At 42.8% G+C, this 18,359-nt stretch overlaps 1 protein-coding gene across 12 annotated transcripts in view; it reads left to right on the top strand.

The window, feature by feature from the left end:
- The first annotated feature begins 298 nt into the window (after positions 1-298).
- Positions 299-18,359, top strand: part of LOC311432957 (uncharacterized protein) — an 84,555-nt gene continuing 66,494 nt past the window's right edge. For 2 of the 12 annotated variants that reach the window (XM_084511607.1, XM_084511608.1), the window contains exons 1-6: positions 299-749; positions 6,602-6,702; positions 7,971-8,137; positions 9,324-9,411; positions 11,263-11,376; positions 11,486-11,596. In XM_084511607.1, the coding sequence (XP_084367733.1) occupies positions 570-749; positions 6,602-6,702; positions 7,971-8,137; positions 9,324-9,411; positions 11,263-11,376; positions 11,486-11,492 (657 nt within the window). In that variant the 5' untranslated portion in view covers positions 299-569 and the 3' untranslated portion in view covers positions 11,493-11,596. Of the gene's footprint in view, positions 750-6,601; positions 6,703-7,970; positions 8,138-9,323; positions 11,597-12,128; positions 12,234-18,359 lie in introns of those variants that run through there. The other 10 variants (XM_084511603.1, XM_084511614.1, XM_084511612.1 and 7 more) reach the window with 10 other exon arrangements.

Here is an 18,359-nt window from a genome sequence, read left to right as displayed (position 1 = left end):
CTTATGGCACCCAACCCACAGGCGTGCTCCGCGCACCCTCCCTGAGGCCCCCGCCCCCCTTGCGGCCGCCAAACCCCCTCAGAGCCCCCGGCCCCTCCCCTCAGCGCCTCGGGGACAGCGGGGCGGGCGGGCTGCGCATGCGCCTCCTCCGGCGGGCCACAACCCACGTGGAGGCGGTGGGCGGGGCGGGAGAGGGCGGGCTCGCTGAGGGGGCGGGGCTATGAGGAGCCCCCGCCCCGTCAGTCCGGCGCCGGCCCGCGGCGGGGCCGCAAGTTGCCCGGGACGGCGGCGGCGGCGGCTCTGCGGGGCTCGGTTCGGCCCGGCCCAGCCCGGCCCGCGGGGAGGGGGGGACGGCCGTTGGCACGGAGCTCCCCCGCGGAGGGGACCGGGGGCTGCCGGGGTCCGAGGGGATGCGAGCTGCGGGCCGGCCCCGCCGCGGCGTGGCGCGGGGGAGGTCGGGCCGGGCCCTGCGGCGCTGAGGAGCTGGAGCCCCGTCCCGTCCCGTCCCGTCCCGTCCCGTCCCGCCCCGTCCCGTCCCGACCCGTCCCGCCGGCCCGGAGCCGCCCGGAATGGATCATTTCTGTCAGCAGGTGCAGCAGAAGGACGTGGGCCGCAGGCTGCAGGTCGGGCAGGAGCTGCTCGAGTACCTGCGCGACCCCGCGGCGTCCCCGGACGTGGAGCAGGACCCGCAGCGTCTCGACAAAGTGATCGACGAGCTGGCGGCGTGGGTCAACTCCAGCAACTTCAAGGTGCGGGGCGGGGAGGGGCCGGGGCGCTCCTTGGCCACACGGACAGGCCGGCGTCTGGCCCGGCCTCCAGCCCTTCCTCCCCCGGAGAGTCGGGAATCTGGCCTGGCTTTGACTAACACTTCTCGCTTTCTGTTCCTTTTATCGTTGCCTGAACATGGCAGCACATTCCCTCTTGGGGGACACCCCCCCAACTGTTCCCTTAGCCTGAAATAGCATAGCTATAACATAGCTAGTAATTCTTTTTTTGCTACCCCTCCCATTCCCTTCCCGTGCTGGGCTCTCTGCTTGGTGTAACGTTTCCTGGGATTCCCAGGATTTCCTGCAGGCCCTAAAGAGTGCTGTTTCACTGTGTTGGTATTTCTCTCTGCTTAATGACTGAATTGCTTCTTCGGGTTCCAGTTGTAAATTTAAAGTTTTTCTATCGCCTTTAGGTGACTTTGTCATAGACGAGAAGTTACACGGTATTTTTATAGCTACCCGATGATGACTCATGTTTGGCTTTTTTTCCTGGTGCGCTTTTGGCTGACATACAGGAAAACAGTATTTACGGTGGACACGTGGGAGAGTAATATTTGTCAATTTTTCTGCTGTTGGTCAGCCGATAACGATAGACAATGTAGCTTTATTACCAGGGACGATCGCATTCGTCTTAGTGCTTTTACTTTTTTTTTTTTAACATTTGCTGCTGTATGTAACTGTCGCTGGTCTGCACTCCCGTCATCTGGTGGCGGTGTTGATCTGTAGTGCCGAGCTCAGGTCTGGCAGCAGGGCAAGAGCCACCCTTCCTGCTGCGCAGAGTCCCAGAGTTGCTGTCTTGTCTCCTAAGACAGTTGTCCTTAAGACCTCTGGACTTAGTGCATGGCGTTTATGGTATTTTTTTTTTCCTATTTCTGTAATCTCTGGAGGAAAGCATAGGAACACCTTGCAAAGGCAGTGTGTTCGTGAAATATTTATTTTTACTCCTTAGATTTGACAATGCTGTGTACTTGGCAGTGTTTGCACATAGCACTTCTAAGTTTGAGGCCTGAAAATGATCAGGCTCAGCTGTATTTGCATGTATCTCACTTTTTTTTTTTTTTTGAGCAAATTTGTTCCTAAAGGTCAGGTTAGTTACAGTAGTTACAGGGAGTAATGTGGGTTGGATAAAGATGATTTACTTGCTTTTGAATTCTTAATCTGAGGATAGTTGTTGGCAGTTGATAAATGTCAAAGCTAGGCAAGTTATTTTAAAACATCCTTAGGTGTAAAGAGGAACTGTTTAGTCACTTTTCTCAGTAGGATAACATAAAAGTTGTTTCCTGCACTTTAAATTAATGAAATTGGGAATTGAAAAGGAAATGTCAAGATGTTGCGGTGGTCGTTTCTTTTTATCTTTGTAAAGCAAGTCATTCTGCTTGCTGTTGATGCAAGGTAATAGTGATGTTGGCTGTTAGGACTGCACAACAAAGAAGGAATGTACAGTAAGCCAGATAACCTCATATTTTGACTGAGGCTTGGGAAGGTTATTATAAAATCTTATAATTTATAATTGTAATTCTTATTATATAACAATTATAATTCTATAAGTAGATTTCTATAAATTATGATGATTATCATAATTCTTATTATATTCTTACAGTCTCCTTTTCTGTGTGTCACCTGTTGGTGGCTATTTATGCATACAAAACTGCATTTTAAAGCGTATTGTACATGCAGTATTAATGGCAACAGCACGAGGTGTTGGATGTTTTGTTTGCAATCAGTTCCAGTGTCCCTGTCTATGATGGTGTTGTTTGGCATCTGATGTTTCCAAATGAAAATAAGGAATATTCTGGGGAACATCTAAAATTCATATTTCATCTTAAACAAGCATGGATGTTGCATGCAGTGGGAGGACTTGATCTTCGTAGCTCCCTTCCAAGTGAAGTATCCTGTCCGATGTTTAACTGCTAGGTCTTAGTTTGTTGGTAAGCTCAGGGCCTGAATGATGACAGAAGATAATGAGTGTCACAGGCTTGTATGTATTCTCGAGACAAGTATTTCAGTAGACTTTGTTTTTAATTATGGTATTTCTGTTGATTTGTTGGATGCCTTTTTGTCTGCTGAGGAATAAGTATTCCTAGAAAATCCTACTTACCATCTTTCTTCCTATGTTGTCTTGGAGGTCTTCAAAGTCCTGAAGTAATTAATCCCTCCCAGTTTGCATGGCAGTTTAATTGGGTGATGGTTATGGCTGGCAATTCGCTTATTTGTCAGAACTGCTGAGCTAGATGAACCGGAGTTACAAGCAGGGGATATTTAGAGAAAGTTACAAGAAGGTGCATTATTTTCTTGGAGGTGACAGGTATGGATAATGAGGCAGTAACTAACATAACTTGCCCTGGACAGGCTATATTTTTTCCCACTCTACCGAGTGGGAAACTTCAATTCTTCTACATGAAGTGCTCCATCTGAACATCCTGAAAAAGAAGAGAGATCTGGCAGCTCTTGGTTCTTCTCTGTGCAATGTCTGAGAAGACACGACATCCTATGAGAGTTTCTGCCTCAAGTAACCACAAGGAGAGGAACAGGAGGAAATAGGAACAGAAGGGCTGATTTGGCAGACTTGGTAACGAATGAAAAGAGATGAGGGGTTCAGTAAGAAAGTGTGGACTTGTTATCAGCAGGGTTGAATTAAGAGGTTGAAATCTTTTTGCTACAAGTTTAATAGTGCTTTTGCTTTTTGGAAGTTTGCAGCTATTTATAGCAGTTTAGTAAGCAAAACTCAACCGGTAGTTCCAAACTATTAAAGCTGATCAGGAAAATGTCTGTGTTCATCTTTCTCATTGGAGAGGAGAGCAGTTACCAGTTGGAGCTGCTGACAAATCAGTAAGGTGGGATTAAGAACATGCATTGATTCAGCTATGAATGGCATGGAGTGAACGTTTGTTGCAGAACACTGCAAGCCTCCTAGAGAGGGAGATGAGCTGTCATCCCAGGCTGTCTGTAAGGGGTGTCCTGGGGACTTGAATTGGGGTGTCCACTGTGCAACCAGCGATGTAGCAGCTTCCAAAGATGCTCGGAAACTTGTCAACGCCAGGGAATACCCAGAAGAGGTGCACAATTAAAGCTTTTCATTTCGGACCTCATTACAATCACAGAGTTGCCCACTGAACTGGAAATCGTTTGCCTAGCATTCTGGTGCTATGATTTGTTTTAATATACAGTGGCTGTGACTTTGATTTGTTGCTGCAACCTAAAAGTTTTTCATGATTTTGTGTTTTTTAAATGGCCGTTTTCCCAACACTGCCAACAATAGTGGGGGAAAAATGAAGGGGAATGAATTAATGAATTCTGATTATTTTATTTTTTTAAAGAGGAGTTGGATGCAGAGTATTGAGAGTTGGCTTATGGCATTACTTCACTGGTATTCATTTTCCTCAGACTTAGAAATACCTGTCAGACTCAGAAAACCGGAGCAGTGATAATATTTGTGATAATACTTCTGGGTATCTTGAAGCAGTGAACTGATGACTTCTTGAGTGTCCCATCCTTTTATTACTGACATATATAATCACTGGCTTTATGGGACTAACCTGGATGTTCTTCTTGATGAATATATGAGAATAAAACATCACTGGTCTTGTGTCAGAGCAGTAGATTATTTTTTCCATGTGTTTTTTTGCAAAGCAGGTTTCAGTAATGAAGGAGAAATTGGAATGGCAATTAAGCAAAAAGGCTATGTAACAGCCAGAACCACCGGTGAGTGAGGTGGGAGCTGAAGTTGAAAGGCATTTGAACAAAAAGGAGTGAGCAGCAGTGATGCAGAGTGGAGACAGACAGAGGACCAGGTCAGAATATGAGAAAAAATGTCTCAGGGTACATAAATGAATGCCACACGGGAGTCGCTGCCATGTGCCTGAACCACACACATTTCAACCATACATGGAAAACGTCTCTTACCACCACATGTGTGGACAAGGCTATTGCTCCTGGATGCCTGAACGTGTTCAGGCCTCGTGCCTGAACACGTGTAGCCACCACACACTTGAACATGCATGTAGCTGCCACATGCCTGAACAGGCGTCAGCATGGGGGTAGCTGCCACACACATGAACATGGGTGTAGCCACCACATGTTTGAACACACGTTACTGCAACAGGCTTCCACAGACATGAATGCTTGTGTTACTGCCACAGGCAGAATCATGTGTTGCTGACGCATCCATGAACAGGCATGTGGCTGTCACACAGCAGAACACATGAGAACATGAGTGTTCCCAATACACAATTCAACACATGTAAACATGTCTTGCCACTGAATGGTTCCACATGTGTGAACACGTGTTGCCACCACATGCCTGGACATGCGTGAGCATGTGTTGCCACTTCAGAAGTGAACAGGCATGTTGCAGCCACACACCTCCATACGCGTGACCACGTGCTGCTTCCATAGGCTGAACGTGTGAACATGAGTGAGCATGTGTGTTGTTGCCAACCCCCTGAAAACATGAAATTGTGTATTGTCACAACACAGGTGTTCAGAGGTGTCCACGCCTGGCGCGTTTTCTCCAAACACCTGAAAACATGTGAAAATGCATCTTGTTGCAACACACGTGAACACGTGCGTTGTCATCAAAGCCCTGAAATCATAAACAGGTGTTGTAACCAAATGCCTGAAAACACGTCTATTCACGTTTTCTCACAACACGCCTGAAAACATGTTTTTTCACAACATGCCTGAACACACATGAACATGTGTTGTCACCATATGCCAGAAAATATGTGATAATGCATTTTGTCACAACACACATGAACATTTTCATGAAATAAATAATAATGAAAAAATATTTCTTTTATGTGTTAGCTTTATCTCCGCTCAGATTAACTTTATTGCTTTCCCAGCAGAAGCTGAAGTGCTGTTCCCACTGCTGCCCTTGTGTGTTGGAGGACAGATGCAACATATGAAATACGTCTGATAAACCTCGGAGAACTCATGAATGTGCATTTATGTTTTCATGCATGAAAGGAGTGCCCTCAAACTATAAAGTAATCTTGCTTTCAGCATTTCTCAGTCCTAGAGTCCTCAGCTTGGTAAACTAAATAATGTCCTGTTAGCATGGATTTGCATTTGAGCATGTAATGAAATGCCACCAAATGCTGATACCACTGGTTATTATATGTTGCTCAGATGAGATTTATCAATTAAACAGATACAGTTTTTCTTCTCCGCATGGAAAGAGACTTAAGATTCAGATGCATTTCATATACTGGAGTTATTAACCCCTTCTATACCTGCTGCATACTCTGCTGCCACTACTGCTCCTTTCCCTGGTAATGGCAGAGATCTCTGTAGACATAGTGTAAAGAGTGTGTAGAAATAATGAATTATAAGCTCATGAGTACTTGTTTCTGCTGTGCAGCTGAGACTGAAAAAAATAGAAGTTATTCATATAATTTCACGTGATTACTCAGGCCATTCAAACTTAACCAGTCTGGCTAGCATTTTGAATACAGACTATTCCTAGTAACATGGCTGCAAAGGATACACAGCTCAGGGATTCCTGTTATAAATTTTTTAGGGAAATCATTCTGAAAGAAGAACTTGCTTAAATAGATCATCTTTCAGCTGTTCACAGACAAAGCTACAAACAGTAGGAGAACATGCTTGTGGTGTGCAGTCCATGGAATTGTAGCAGTTATTAGGTCAAGTCTAAGCAAGTGCATGAGATTTTGATTTCCTCCTCCTGCTGTTGTCCCTTTTGAGTTACTTGCACAAAAGCACCAACCAAATCAGATTTCACACAAAGGGATTCTTATCAGCACCTTCCATGTTACACAGGCAGATGAAAGAGAAGATATTTCTGATAACATATAAAGTTATTCTATTTCTAGGTCGTTCAACAGATTCACCACCACACAGGGAAGGAAATCAGCTCTTTTGACTCTGCCCCTGAGACAAATCCCCAGGAGACGAATCATTCTCTTTGTTTACAGTGAGTCTTTGCTCTCTGCTTTTGACTTCATACACAACTTGACACAAGCTTGCCAGGCAAATGCTATTCTTTTTATCTTGCTTTAATGTGCTCAGGGATTTTTCTTTTTTTCTTTTCTTTTGTTAGCTGGCTTTGTTTTGGATTGGCATTTTGTGGACTCTCACAGTCAAGACCTCTGAGATAGTTCTATAGCCCAGCGTTACTTGCTGCTCTCCGGAGTTCAGTGATACAGGGGCAAATAGGAGTTTGGAGGAGGTGTGAGGCTCAGAAACAAAACAAAACAAACAAACAAAAACAATAACAATCCAATTTTCTTGTCAAAATGACAGAAATACACTAGGTTATGCTCCCAGGAATGTCCTTGGGTGATGCACTGAATGCTGGAATCCAGTGGTTTGCTCCCAGGTTTTTAAGGTGCTGGGAAGGGGGCCCTGGGAGCCCTATATCTTGCTGCCCATACCTCATGTGCTGTGCAGCCACCTCAGCTCTCCTGGGGTAGCCTTCAATGTGAGGCTACCTCATGAACACCTCAAAGCTCTGTCATGCTGCATCTGTGCTTTGTTTATGACAGCTCCCATCTTGCAGAGCAGCAGGAGGAGGCCTGTGAGGAACACATGCATCATTAGCCCCTCCAGCAAGTGCAAGATACTCAGTTTGCTTGGTGTTGAGTTGGGCTGAGCTGTACTTTGAAGCTCTCAAGGACTGGGAAATGCTGCTTCCTTACCTTGGGTTGTTGCAAAACAGCTTTTAATGGTTGACAGGTATTTTTGAGAAAGTAAATAAGGAACTCTGTGTTTTTTCAGGGGAATATGTAGCGTGCCTTTTTGAAACCACCAAGTAAAAATTATGCCTGTGGTTTTGCAAAGAAAACTCTCACTAAGCACTGAAGAGAGGGGCATGGTTTTGTGGGCCAGCAGTAGGGTACAACTTTACTTGCAGCAGCACAGGCAATGAAGCTGTGTTGCCTGTTACCCGCAGATGTCATGAATTGCATGGCCACAGGATGGCCTAAAGGAAAAACTTGTCCCAGTTGCAGCAGAAGTTTTGGAATTTAGTAGGAACCTTTAATAAGGTTCCTTGTTAATCCAGCAGCAAAATCATTTCCCTCGTGCGCTCTGTGACAAAGACAGAGAATAAATATTCTGGGCTGGAAGACCTACAAAAGGAGGCCTGGTTTTACAGGCCCTGGTTTCAGGCCCCTAGCAAGGGATTGCTTCAAGCTGTAAGAAGTCCAACCACTCCTTGTTTAACCTCTTCGTTCTGTCCAGAGCCTCCGGCTGCTGTGTTCATGCCCTTCCCCAGCCAAAATGGAGCCAGGTGGAGAGAAAGCGAGGCTGTAGACCAAGAGAACTCCCTCTTACAGGGCTTGGAGAGCAGAGAAAGTATCAGAGAAAAGCAGGAGTGTCTCTTCCTTGGGCTGTTTCGCACTCTTTTGGTATGTACTTACCCCAATGTTTGATGATTGTTAATGCAAGTGTTCCCATGCTGTGGATTTTACTTTCATAGTAGGAGGTTAAAGTTTCAGCTTCTGATGGATGTAGCTTTTTGTAACTATCAATAAAAGCAGTGGTTGAAGGTGAAGTCCTTGAACTCTAAATTGGCTAAGATCCAACTATTGAATCTGCTTGCATTGGTGTGCTACAGTTTATAATTAGTCTAATCTCTGATAGATTATAATTAATATCTGTAAGGACAGAAATTAGACAAGTGGTGCTGAGACTACTGAATCATGTGATAATGGTCATAGGGAAGAGTATCAGAATTTTGTTGCTAGGATAGCACCCCTCTTCTGGAGGAGGAAGTGTTGTCTCTTTCCTGATGCTAACAACTTTTCGTGGCAGGACAGCCAGTCTTCATCACTGGAGAAATGTGTCTGTCACTGTGTAAAACCAGTGTGTCTCCTACTTCGTGCAACAAACAGAATATAAAAGACCACTCATTTGGATGCCAAACAAACATACTAACCCCTTGCAGCTGGGTTGTGATGAGAAGGATTTTGCTTGTTATTTTTTCTGACAATGCTTAGGTAGTTCTGGGTACACAAAATTTATGGAGTCCATAAGACTTCTGCTCTCCTCCCTTGCTTGTGAGGAGCGTGGACTTTGTGTTGTGAAAGACAGGTTTTTACAATGTAAACTAGCTGTGATGCAGCTACATCACCAAGGCTTAGGAAAACAAGTTTATTTTGCTCCTTTTGATGGTGCTTAATTGAGAGGGGCTCATGGACCTTGTTTTTCATTCCAAGAAAAACTGTTTCTATTCTTATAGTGGAAGGAACTACATAATGTACCTAACGCTGAGCTAGCTGTTGTATTGCCTGATACTGCTTCTCAGGAAAGTCACATTAAAACCATTATAAGACTTGTGGCCAACCCAGGACTTCTGCTAGAGCAGGACAGTGGACCTCTTCCACTTGTATAACCAGTGCTTGACAGGCAACTTGTTTTCTGTGGCATGAGTCTGTGCTGGAACGGATGGAAACAGTAAACTAAAACAGATAACTCTTGGGATAATGTGGTGAAAATTACCTGAAGTAGCACCTGTTACAGTACCAAGTAAATTTGTGGGACCTTCACCTCTCTAGCATTTTGCCTGGTCACACTTTTATCCCTCTTCCTCAGTGACATGCATCTTAGAGGACACTGCCCCAGAGAAGCTGCTGACTGGTCATGATGCACCGCCTGGGATATTTTATTTTCTGCAGCTGAGGTTGTGGTAATTTGTCCTGTCCCTGCTCCTGCCTTCTTCCCCACAGCCCTGTTGCATGCTGTTGTACTCCCATCACCCTGTAAGCTCACAACAACGCCTTTTACTAGGGAATGAAGGGACTCTCCCAGTGTCTCCTCCTGTCTCCCTAAGGTCCTGTGCCAATTCTGTTATGGGGCTCAGCAGTATGACTGTGTAAACTTGCTTGTGGTTGAAATTATGTCCTCATAATCCCAATAACAGGGGTGGTGGGACCATTTAAACATTAACTGTTGTGTGATGGGCATAAGGGGTAATTATGGCAGGGTGTTTTTGTCTAAACAAACATTCTCTTATGAACTTACATAAGCATACTTGATAAGGGGGGAAAAAAATTAGATTTTAAAAGAAATAAATTCATAGCACAGATTTTAATTTGGAATGATGCCCTTCCCTGCCCCAACCAAACAGAGTATCTGCATACTTAAACTGGAAGGTGACTGTCTGGGGCTAATGAGGCCCTTGTTCTGCTCTTGGTTGTGCTTCTGGCTGGCAGGCTGAACTTCTTCAGGCAGCCTCCCTTTTCTCCACTTAAAAAGGGTATAAAATGATATTGACTCAATTGGCAAAGTGTGTTGAGGTGGCATCTCCGCTTCCCTGAGGGACTTGTGGCAGGTCAGAGGCTTGATAACAGCCAAGAACAAAGATGAGGTGTCATCTGGTGTGCATATGGAAGCGCTCCCACTACAGACACTATTTGACATACAAGACCTGAGCTAAGCACTTCACGTGAAAGGTAACTGCAATGGAAGCACACAGATCACTTCGTTCATGGTTACTTCCTTGATAAAACAACCTGTAAACTGTGAAAACTCTTTCCCTTAGCAACTTTTCTTTTCTCCAACAGCTCCTATTGTATGAATATTCTTATCCTATGTCCTGATAAAAATGTGTTATTTTGAAACCTTTTGCTGGTAACAGCAAAACCTTTTGCTGGAAACAAAACCAGTTATGTCCTGCTCATGCTTTCTAATGACATGGTTCGAAACCTTGTATGTGGACACACTCTGACCTTAACTGGTACTCAGACTGTAGTCTTCCATGAAAACACGTAGCTGTCACTTGGAGATTAGTGATTCAATAAGATGACTTCTTGTTGTTGTCACCTTACTAATGAAACAGATTTGCACTATATGCTATCAAAATTTCATTACAAACTATGCAATGTAATGACTAGGTTTTTTATTTATTTATTTATTTATTAAAATACAAATTAGAGCTACACCTCCTGCAATCTGGTTACTTTAAGACTTCAGAATTTTTTCTTGGTCCCCATTCCTAGTTACTGCAACTGTCGATAAAGAAGACAATCCAAATCTCTCAAAGCTCAGGAACATGGCAGAAAATAGTTTCCCAAAGGTCACAAGTCGTTCCTCTCTGTGAGAGAGGAGCAGAGGAAGAGATTAAAAGCTGACATGGGATGTTTGCAGCTAATGCTACTGTCGGTGTAGTGTTCGCAGCCTGTGGCTCTTGGGGTACTCTGGAAAGCTGTACCCTCTGTTTAGCCCCAGAGCATGGATTCCTTCATCCTTGTTTAGTCACTCCGGGCCCTCTTAAAGGTCAGCTGGGAGAAAACAGGAATTGTCTCCTCCAGAGGAAGGTGCAGTGTCTCTCTCCCCATTTGGCAATGCAGAAAAAGTCTAGATGGATGTGTATCAAGCACGGTGGTAGAGAGAAGCTGCATCTTCTTTCTTTTCTGCCTTCCCCTGCAGTAATTTTATTCCCCAGATGAATGAGTCAGGCTTAGTATCAGTTTTATTCCCAACAGTCCTTGATACTCAACTTAAACTCAAAACCAACGCATATCCCTCATAGCCCACAGCTTTTTCTGGAGCTGAGGAAAAACAGAACTGATGTCGTTGGCTATTGTTATACGGTGATGTCTAAAATAATCGATTTTTGTAGCAGTGAATTGATTGCACTACACTTGTAAGTACTTGGATTTTATTATTTCTATTTATATAAATTGAGAAATATGTTATATGAACTCAGATGGAGTGAGCCTTTTTCCCTTTTTCTTTTTTTGGTTATTTTCAAGTTCCTAAGCCTCACTGCCACCCATCACCTCTTCCCCCAAGTCCTCCAGCGGAAAACGCCAAGGCAGTGCCTGCCAGGAATGGACAGTGGCCAGTCTTGGAATAAAAGCCAGGTGAGTAAACACATGCAGACCCCCATGCTCGCCAAACAGCAAGGTCTGCAGTGAGGGTGGCACCTTTGTCCTCACTCCCTGCTCCTCCTGCCATGGTAAGCCACTGAAGCTTAGCATGAAGCAGCAATAACCTGGTGTATAGACAGCAAGAACCTAAATGCTTGGTTTCTGATGAAAGCTGAAATTAGCTATGCTGGAGGTAGGCTGGATGTTTTTCCCGTTTCTGGTTTTCTTCTTTGCTTCTGAAGTGCTTGGGCAGCCAGTCTGTTCTCTGTCAACTCCCACTGTTACTTTTTTCCCCTAAAAACAATATTAAAAGTCCTTGTATCTTGTTCTAGTATCATAGAGTAGCCCAGCATGCAGTGTTTTGCCTGTCTGGGTTTAAAATTCTGCTAGCAAAGACACTGCTCCTGTTGTATGCTTGTATCCTCTAGCTGCTTACAAGCAATCCCAGTGAGCACAGCACAGCCTTTGACTGGGTTTACTCCATCAGAGTAAAGCTTTCTTTTTTTTTTTTCCTTTTTCTTTCAAGCAATTAAATGTCTGAAAAATAGAAGTTCATTGAATGGAGCACAGAGTGCTGCTGAATGTAGAGCTGCTTCTTATTAAAATAAAACAAACTTTTATTAAAGTGGTACAGATGTTCTCCGTCTTTGTTCTGTAAAAATCAAATTAAGGAAATCATAATGTTTCGGATTTCATTCAGACCCTGACTTAGCAAGCATCTGCTACCCTGGGGAAATTGGTATGAATAAGGTGATGGACAGAGGACTCTTCCAAAAAGATTCAGGAACCTAATGCATGCTTCAGATATTTCTGTCTAAATGCAGATCCTTAAAACCTTTCTGCTGTTGTAGGGGACATGAAAATCTAACTCTCAGCCTCAGCAATGTGCTGTTTTCAGGAGTCACAAATTCCTCCACCTCTTTTTGATTTCTCACCTGTGGGTTGTGATACAAGCATCTGTATGATGTCAGAGCTCTTCATAAAACAGTGGTGGCTGCTTCTTATTCGCTCATTTTCCAAAGGGAAGATCACATCTATTTATTGACGTTCACATCTCTTTACTGCCCAAGGACACTTCAATTGCTCTCTCTCCCTTCTGTGGAGAATGCCCTAAGCAGCTAACTGGAATCTGCCCTGAAGTACACACTGTTACAAGTCTTCCTGGCTTAAAGTAATCAATTACATAATTATGAAGGTACACGCACTTGCACACTAGAAAGCCTGACTCTATGGGGTGGTTATATTGTCATTCTAGGCCCCAGTTCTTATGCCAGGATGTTAAGGTTTATTTATACATTTATTTATGTAAAGTTAGTATTTGGTGAATTCGGAAAGGAACAAAGGCAGCATATTGAGCCTTCACAAAAGCTTGTATTAATTCAGCTCCAATGTTTGGGACCATTACGTGTACACAAACACACTCTAAAGGCCAAGCTCCAAATACTTTTAACTGAGAAAAACATGTTGCAGGCAGCACTGTTCCATTGCAAAGCAAGCAGGCTGTTGCTATTGCCAGTGCTTAATGGAAAGGAAACACTCCTTTTTGCCTGTCCATAGCAGGTGTTGCATCAGACTAGGATGTTCTTCATAAATGAAGTATCATGCTAGTGTGTTAAATCTGTGTTTCTTAAAGACAAATAGAAAACATGAAGCAGAGAATGTTATCCTTCTGAATTATTTTCCGTAATTTCAGGGCAGGAAATTCTGATCTGTGTTGAACATATAGCCCAGACCGGAATGGGAACTGTATCCCAAGTATTCAAGATAGAAAACACACTCTCTGAACTTTTTGCCACCTAAAGGGTGATGCTAATTAACTTTACCACTATCTTCAAATATTTCTTAAACTGGTATTGTTTAATATGTTTTTCCCCACTGCTTGTCTATATCACTTTGACCAGTGTTACAAATCATTACTGTGAACTTGTGCCATTCTTGCATGTATGTAGAAATACAGTCACTGAAAGCAGCTGATGAAACTTATGGTCACCAGGACAATAGTGTTAAATCCTAGAAAATTTGCTTAAGGCTACACTTAGCTCCTAGAAGGGTGGCTTTTGCATTTCTCATTGGACCTCCTAAGGAATGTCCTTAGGAATGTTGGACCTCCTAAGGAATGTCCTTCAGACGTTGCTGTATCCTGAAGAGACAGAACAAGCATGTGGTAAATTGTGTAGTTTCAGCCCAGTGTAATTTCAAGCTGGAGACTGTTAATTCCCTGCAAGGAATCTGTTCTTTTGAATGTCCAAACACACACTCAGAATTTCTTTTGGGGGCACCTGAGATCTGCTTCCAGTGTCTGTTATTTTATGAAGCTGGAAATAAGCTTGTGTGATAGGGCTGCCTTTATTTCTGCCTTGGAGTTTTACCCTCTCCCAGAGCTATGCCACCTTCCTCAGAGTGTTTACGTCCCCTCCCCAGGAAACGATTACTAATCATGTTTCATATGCATTTAAAACACACAGCCTCTTACAAGAATGTTTATAAGTAAAACAGCAGGTGAGCTTGTTAACTCCATCTGCTGCTCTTTGCATGGAGTGTATGTTTTGTAAACAAACTTTAATATCCTCTACTGAATTAAAGTGATGTTTTCAACAGGAATACCCTGAGTATAATCATGATATACATACATGGCCTTGTTCAAAAAAAAAAAAAAAACAACAAAACAACAACAACAAAAAAACACACAAAACCCAAAACAACAGTAACTACCATCTGCTGCTTTCCTTAGTAAACATTGTGATATACATGTATCATGAACTCAATTACACAGATCACTGGGGCATGTTGTCCTAGTTGCTGCTTTTTTGAAATAAGTGTTGAAATAAAGCTTTGCTTCAGGTGTAGCAAACCCATTACTGAATGCTTGTCAAAGAGAAAGGACTTGTTTCAGCTGGCTGTGTGTGCTCCCTTATGTCAGTGGGACACTGCCTAGGCACAGCTAATTTGTTTCTTATTGACTTGTGTAATTATAGGCAGGGTTAATAAACAGCACCAGTTACTGCAGAGTCTATCCCCAAATGTTCTATCTTTCTCAGTAAGTACCCTGATTCTGTCATCTGTGTTTTGCCAGGCCTGTTGAGAAATGATATTTAATCAGATCCATTTTTTGCCCTAACATTACCCCTGGGGTTCACAAGCCTCATGCCTGGTTTTAGAAAAATACTCATTTATTTAGAAAAATGCCAGCCAGAAGTGCTGAGACACTGTGAATGCAGGGGAGGTAGAGGCAAAAGAGAATTTTGCTTTCATGAGGAGAAAATCATAGAATTGCCGCATGGCTTGGTTTGGAAGGAACCTTAAAGACCATCCATTTCCAACCCCCCTGCCACAGGCAGGGACACCTCCAACCAGCCCATGCTGCTCAAAGCCCCATCCAGCCTGGCCTTGAACACTTCTAGGGATGAGGCATCCATGGCTTCCCCAGGCAACCTGTTCCAGCGCCTCACCACCCTCTGAGTGAAGAATTGCTCTCTAATATCTAATCTATATCTGCTCTCTTTCAGTCTAGAGCCATACTTCCTTGTCCTATCACTGTGCTCCCTGACAAAGGGTCCCTCCCTAGCTTTCCTGTAGACCCCTTTTAGGTACTGGAAAGCCACTTTAAGGTCTCCCTGGGGCCTTCTCTTCTCCAGGTTGAGCAACCCCAAATCCCTCAGCCTGTCCTTGGTCACCCTGATCATCCTTGTGGCCCTCCTCTCTCTTCATCAGTGAAGTTTCTTTTGGTATGTACAACTGTAATCCCCTTCTTTATAACTGCCTTGTTTGGCTTTCTTGTGTTTATCTGAAGTATGTTGTTTATTGGCAAGAATGGTCTAAAGATACTGCTGACCCCTTGCTCCTGTTACTGCTGCCATATGCTGACGTGTCAGCTCTGTCCATGCAACCATCTGTGGTGAGGCAAGCTGAATGCTTTCCCCTGCCAAAGGACATGGAAGGCCACTGAGCACCTCTGTGTGCGCCAGCCACATGCTATGCTGAAGAGCTTGAGAGGTTTTTCTGGATGCAATCATGCAAAATAGGCAATAACAGTATATTCAAAAAAACTGAAAGCACCTTGAAGGTGGCCTCCAAAATAAGTGTTAAGGAGGGCACCGAGCTCTGATTTCTGCTTATAGCTGGATTATGCATTTCACAATGATCATTTTACTTCCCAAAACACATTCCAAGAGACTATTCTGGTCTTGCCTACCACGTTTTCAGAAGTGCAAAACAGTCATTGGGGTATCCCATTTCTCCTTTTCCTGCCTTCCCAATAAGATTCCCTATGAATTATGCTTGCCCCTTCTCTTCCCCTTTTCAAGAGGTTGAAATTGTGTTGCACTGAGTTCTATAGAGAAGTTCGTACATATAGGCAATATTCAACAAATTTCAGTTGTCCTGCAGGAAGAAAACCTGCCTGACTGTCCTTAATTCCTAGCTTCTACATGAAGAGTAGTCCTTTAAAATTTCAATGAGCTTTTCATACTTACCATGTTGATTAAAAGACAGTTGTTTACTAATATTCTAATTGTTTTGAAGTATAAATCTTTGGGGGAGGGTGATAGTTTCAGATCATACCTTAGGGAACTTTTAAAGGATATGCAGAGTCTTTGATAACTGCTGAAATAGTGAGAGATACACTTACGTTTTAGTTAGAATAACAATCTACTCCTGAGTAAGAGAGAGAGCTATTTGTGCCCTAAGGAAGGGTACATTACAGAAGTCTGTGTTCAGAGAAGGCAACAGTAAACAACGCCAGCAATATCCAGTAGATCAAATGTTTCTAGGATCTAGTGTTACTTGTCTGTGAAATCAGGTTGAATTGCTGGCTCCCAAGGAACTCATTAGTAATGTTCCTAGCTGAAATAATACTTTGCACACACTCTAAATGCATGTTATGTCTCCATCATCATTATTGTTAGGTATTTCAGGATGTGCTTGTTAATTACAGCTGCATGTATTAGTAGACTCTTAGGCAATGAAGCAGTAATTCTCCGGTATCATTTGCTTTGCCAGCCAGAAAGTCAATGCAGAATTTCTATCTACTACATTTCTATCAAAGTTTAGTTTCTTTACTCAGAGATTCTCCTGAACACAATGCCCTTGCTGTCTTTACTAACTTACATCAAAAAGCAAAATAAAACTGTCTTTAAGCCAAAGTCTACACTGACATATGTAGCATTCCTCTTTCTGACTAGTTATATAGGATGCATAAGGCAGACCACACATGTTTCTGGACTGTGTACCTCCAACTCAAGATGCATATAGCATGCCTTGAATTTGACCTTTATTTCCAGTTGTGGCATGTGGTTGAGTCAGCAGAGAAGTCAAAATGAGTTGCAGCTGGATGATATGGAGGCTGGAATAAAGGGAGTGAATAGTTGTGCCCAGTGCTATAGAAATAGAAAAGAATTCAGAGTAAATTCTGAAAATTGGCATTTAAATTTCAAAAGTTACAGGTTATAGGAACTGATTGGAAAGCAGACTTTTGTTAGGCCTGTAGAATTATTGTTAATAATATGAAGTATGTTTCGGACTATGGAAGATCTGAGTGATAATAATTGTGATGTTAATTCTGCAAAGAGCTTGTTACTCATACTTGATGCACATCTGGCATCCTTTCGTAGGTAATTTTGTAACTCACCACAGAGATCTGCATGATCCTAAGCTTATTGAAACCGAGACTGATGTAAAACCCAGTAGTAGGCTCTGCAACAGAAAGACATGGAATTAACATGATAAATGGAGCAATTTCAGAAATGTGCTTTTCCTTGGTTCTGTTTTCATGGAGGGTGACATTTCAGCCTTATATGGAGAATCTGACTAAAACCTGGTCAATGTTTATGTACAATTTAAGCTCTAACTCTTTGACTTATTTGGAACTGCTGTCAGAATAGTATCGTTTTGGACTAGTCATGATGGCACTGAATTTCACCCTTTGGGTTTATATTATCATACTTCATGTTGCAACAACCAGGTGAAAACTGAGTCTGAATATGACTACGCTCTCCAAGTATGCCTCCCTGAAGCAGACCTTTTTGCATTCCATATCTGGTTACATTTAAAGTTGATGATGCTTTTACATAACATTTATTAGTCCCATAAATGAAAGAAAAGACCCAATTTAGGTGTGTTCTGCAGAAAACAAACACTACTACTGTGACTCACCTGCCCAGCATATATTATGTTATTCTTGATTTCTGCATAGCACAGCTGCCTTGGAGGAAAAGTAGGAGTTTTGAGGATGTCTTAGTTTGTGATGCTGATGTGCCTGCTCCTGTCTGCTCAAAAGTGCACTGAGCGAGGAGCAAACAAGGTGAGAGACAGAGTTCAGTGTAAGGGTGCTACAGATCATAAGTGTGTATGTGTGTATACACACAAAAATATTGCATAATTGTGCCGTTTCACGTTCCAGATATTTCAACAAAATGTATGTATTTGAAGCTGAGTTTTCTTGAATTCTGAATCAGAAAATAATTATAAATATGTTTTACAAATCTGTTGCCTCAGTACTTAGGATTGTATAAACAAACTATGCAGAAAATCCTCTACTCTTTCTGGAGAGTAACATACTTACGTGAAGGTTAAATTAAAAACTAGTTTAATGAAGGAACAGATTTTTCTGCCAAACTTCCATCAACTTCAAAACTAAGAATTTAAAAAGACGATATTTCAAAACTAATTGCTTGACAGTGTCCTGCTAGCTAATGACCTAAGCACATAAGAAACTCAATGTGACTACCATTTGTTGACATGAATCTCTTGAGTTTGGTAT

This window comes from Aythya ferina (assembly GCF_964211825.1).
Source record: "Aythya ferina genome assembly, chromosome: 2".
NCBI lineage: Eukaryota > Metazoa > Chordata > Aves > Anseriformes > Anatidae > Aythya > Aythya ferina.
Note: the sequence above shows the minus strand (reverse complement) of the source record. Positions and strands in the feature narration are given on the sequence as shown.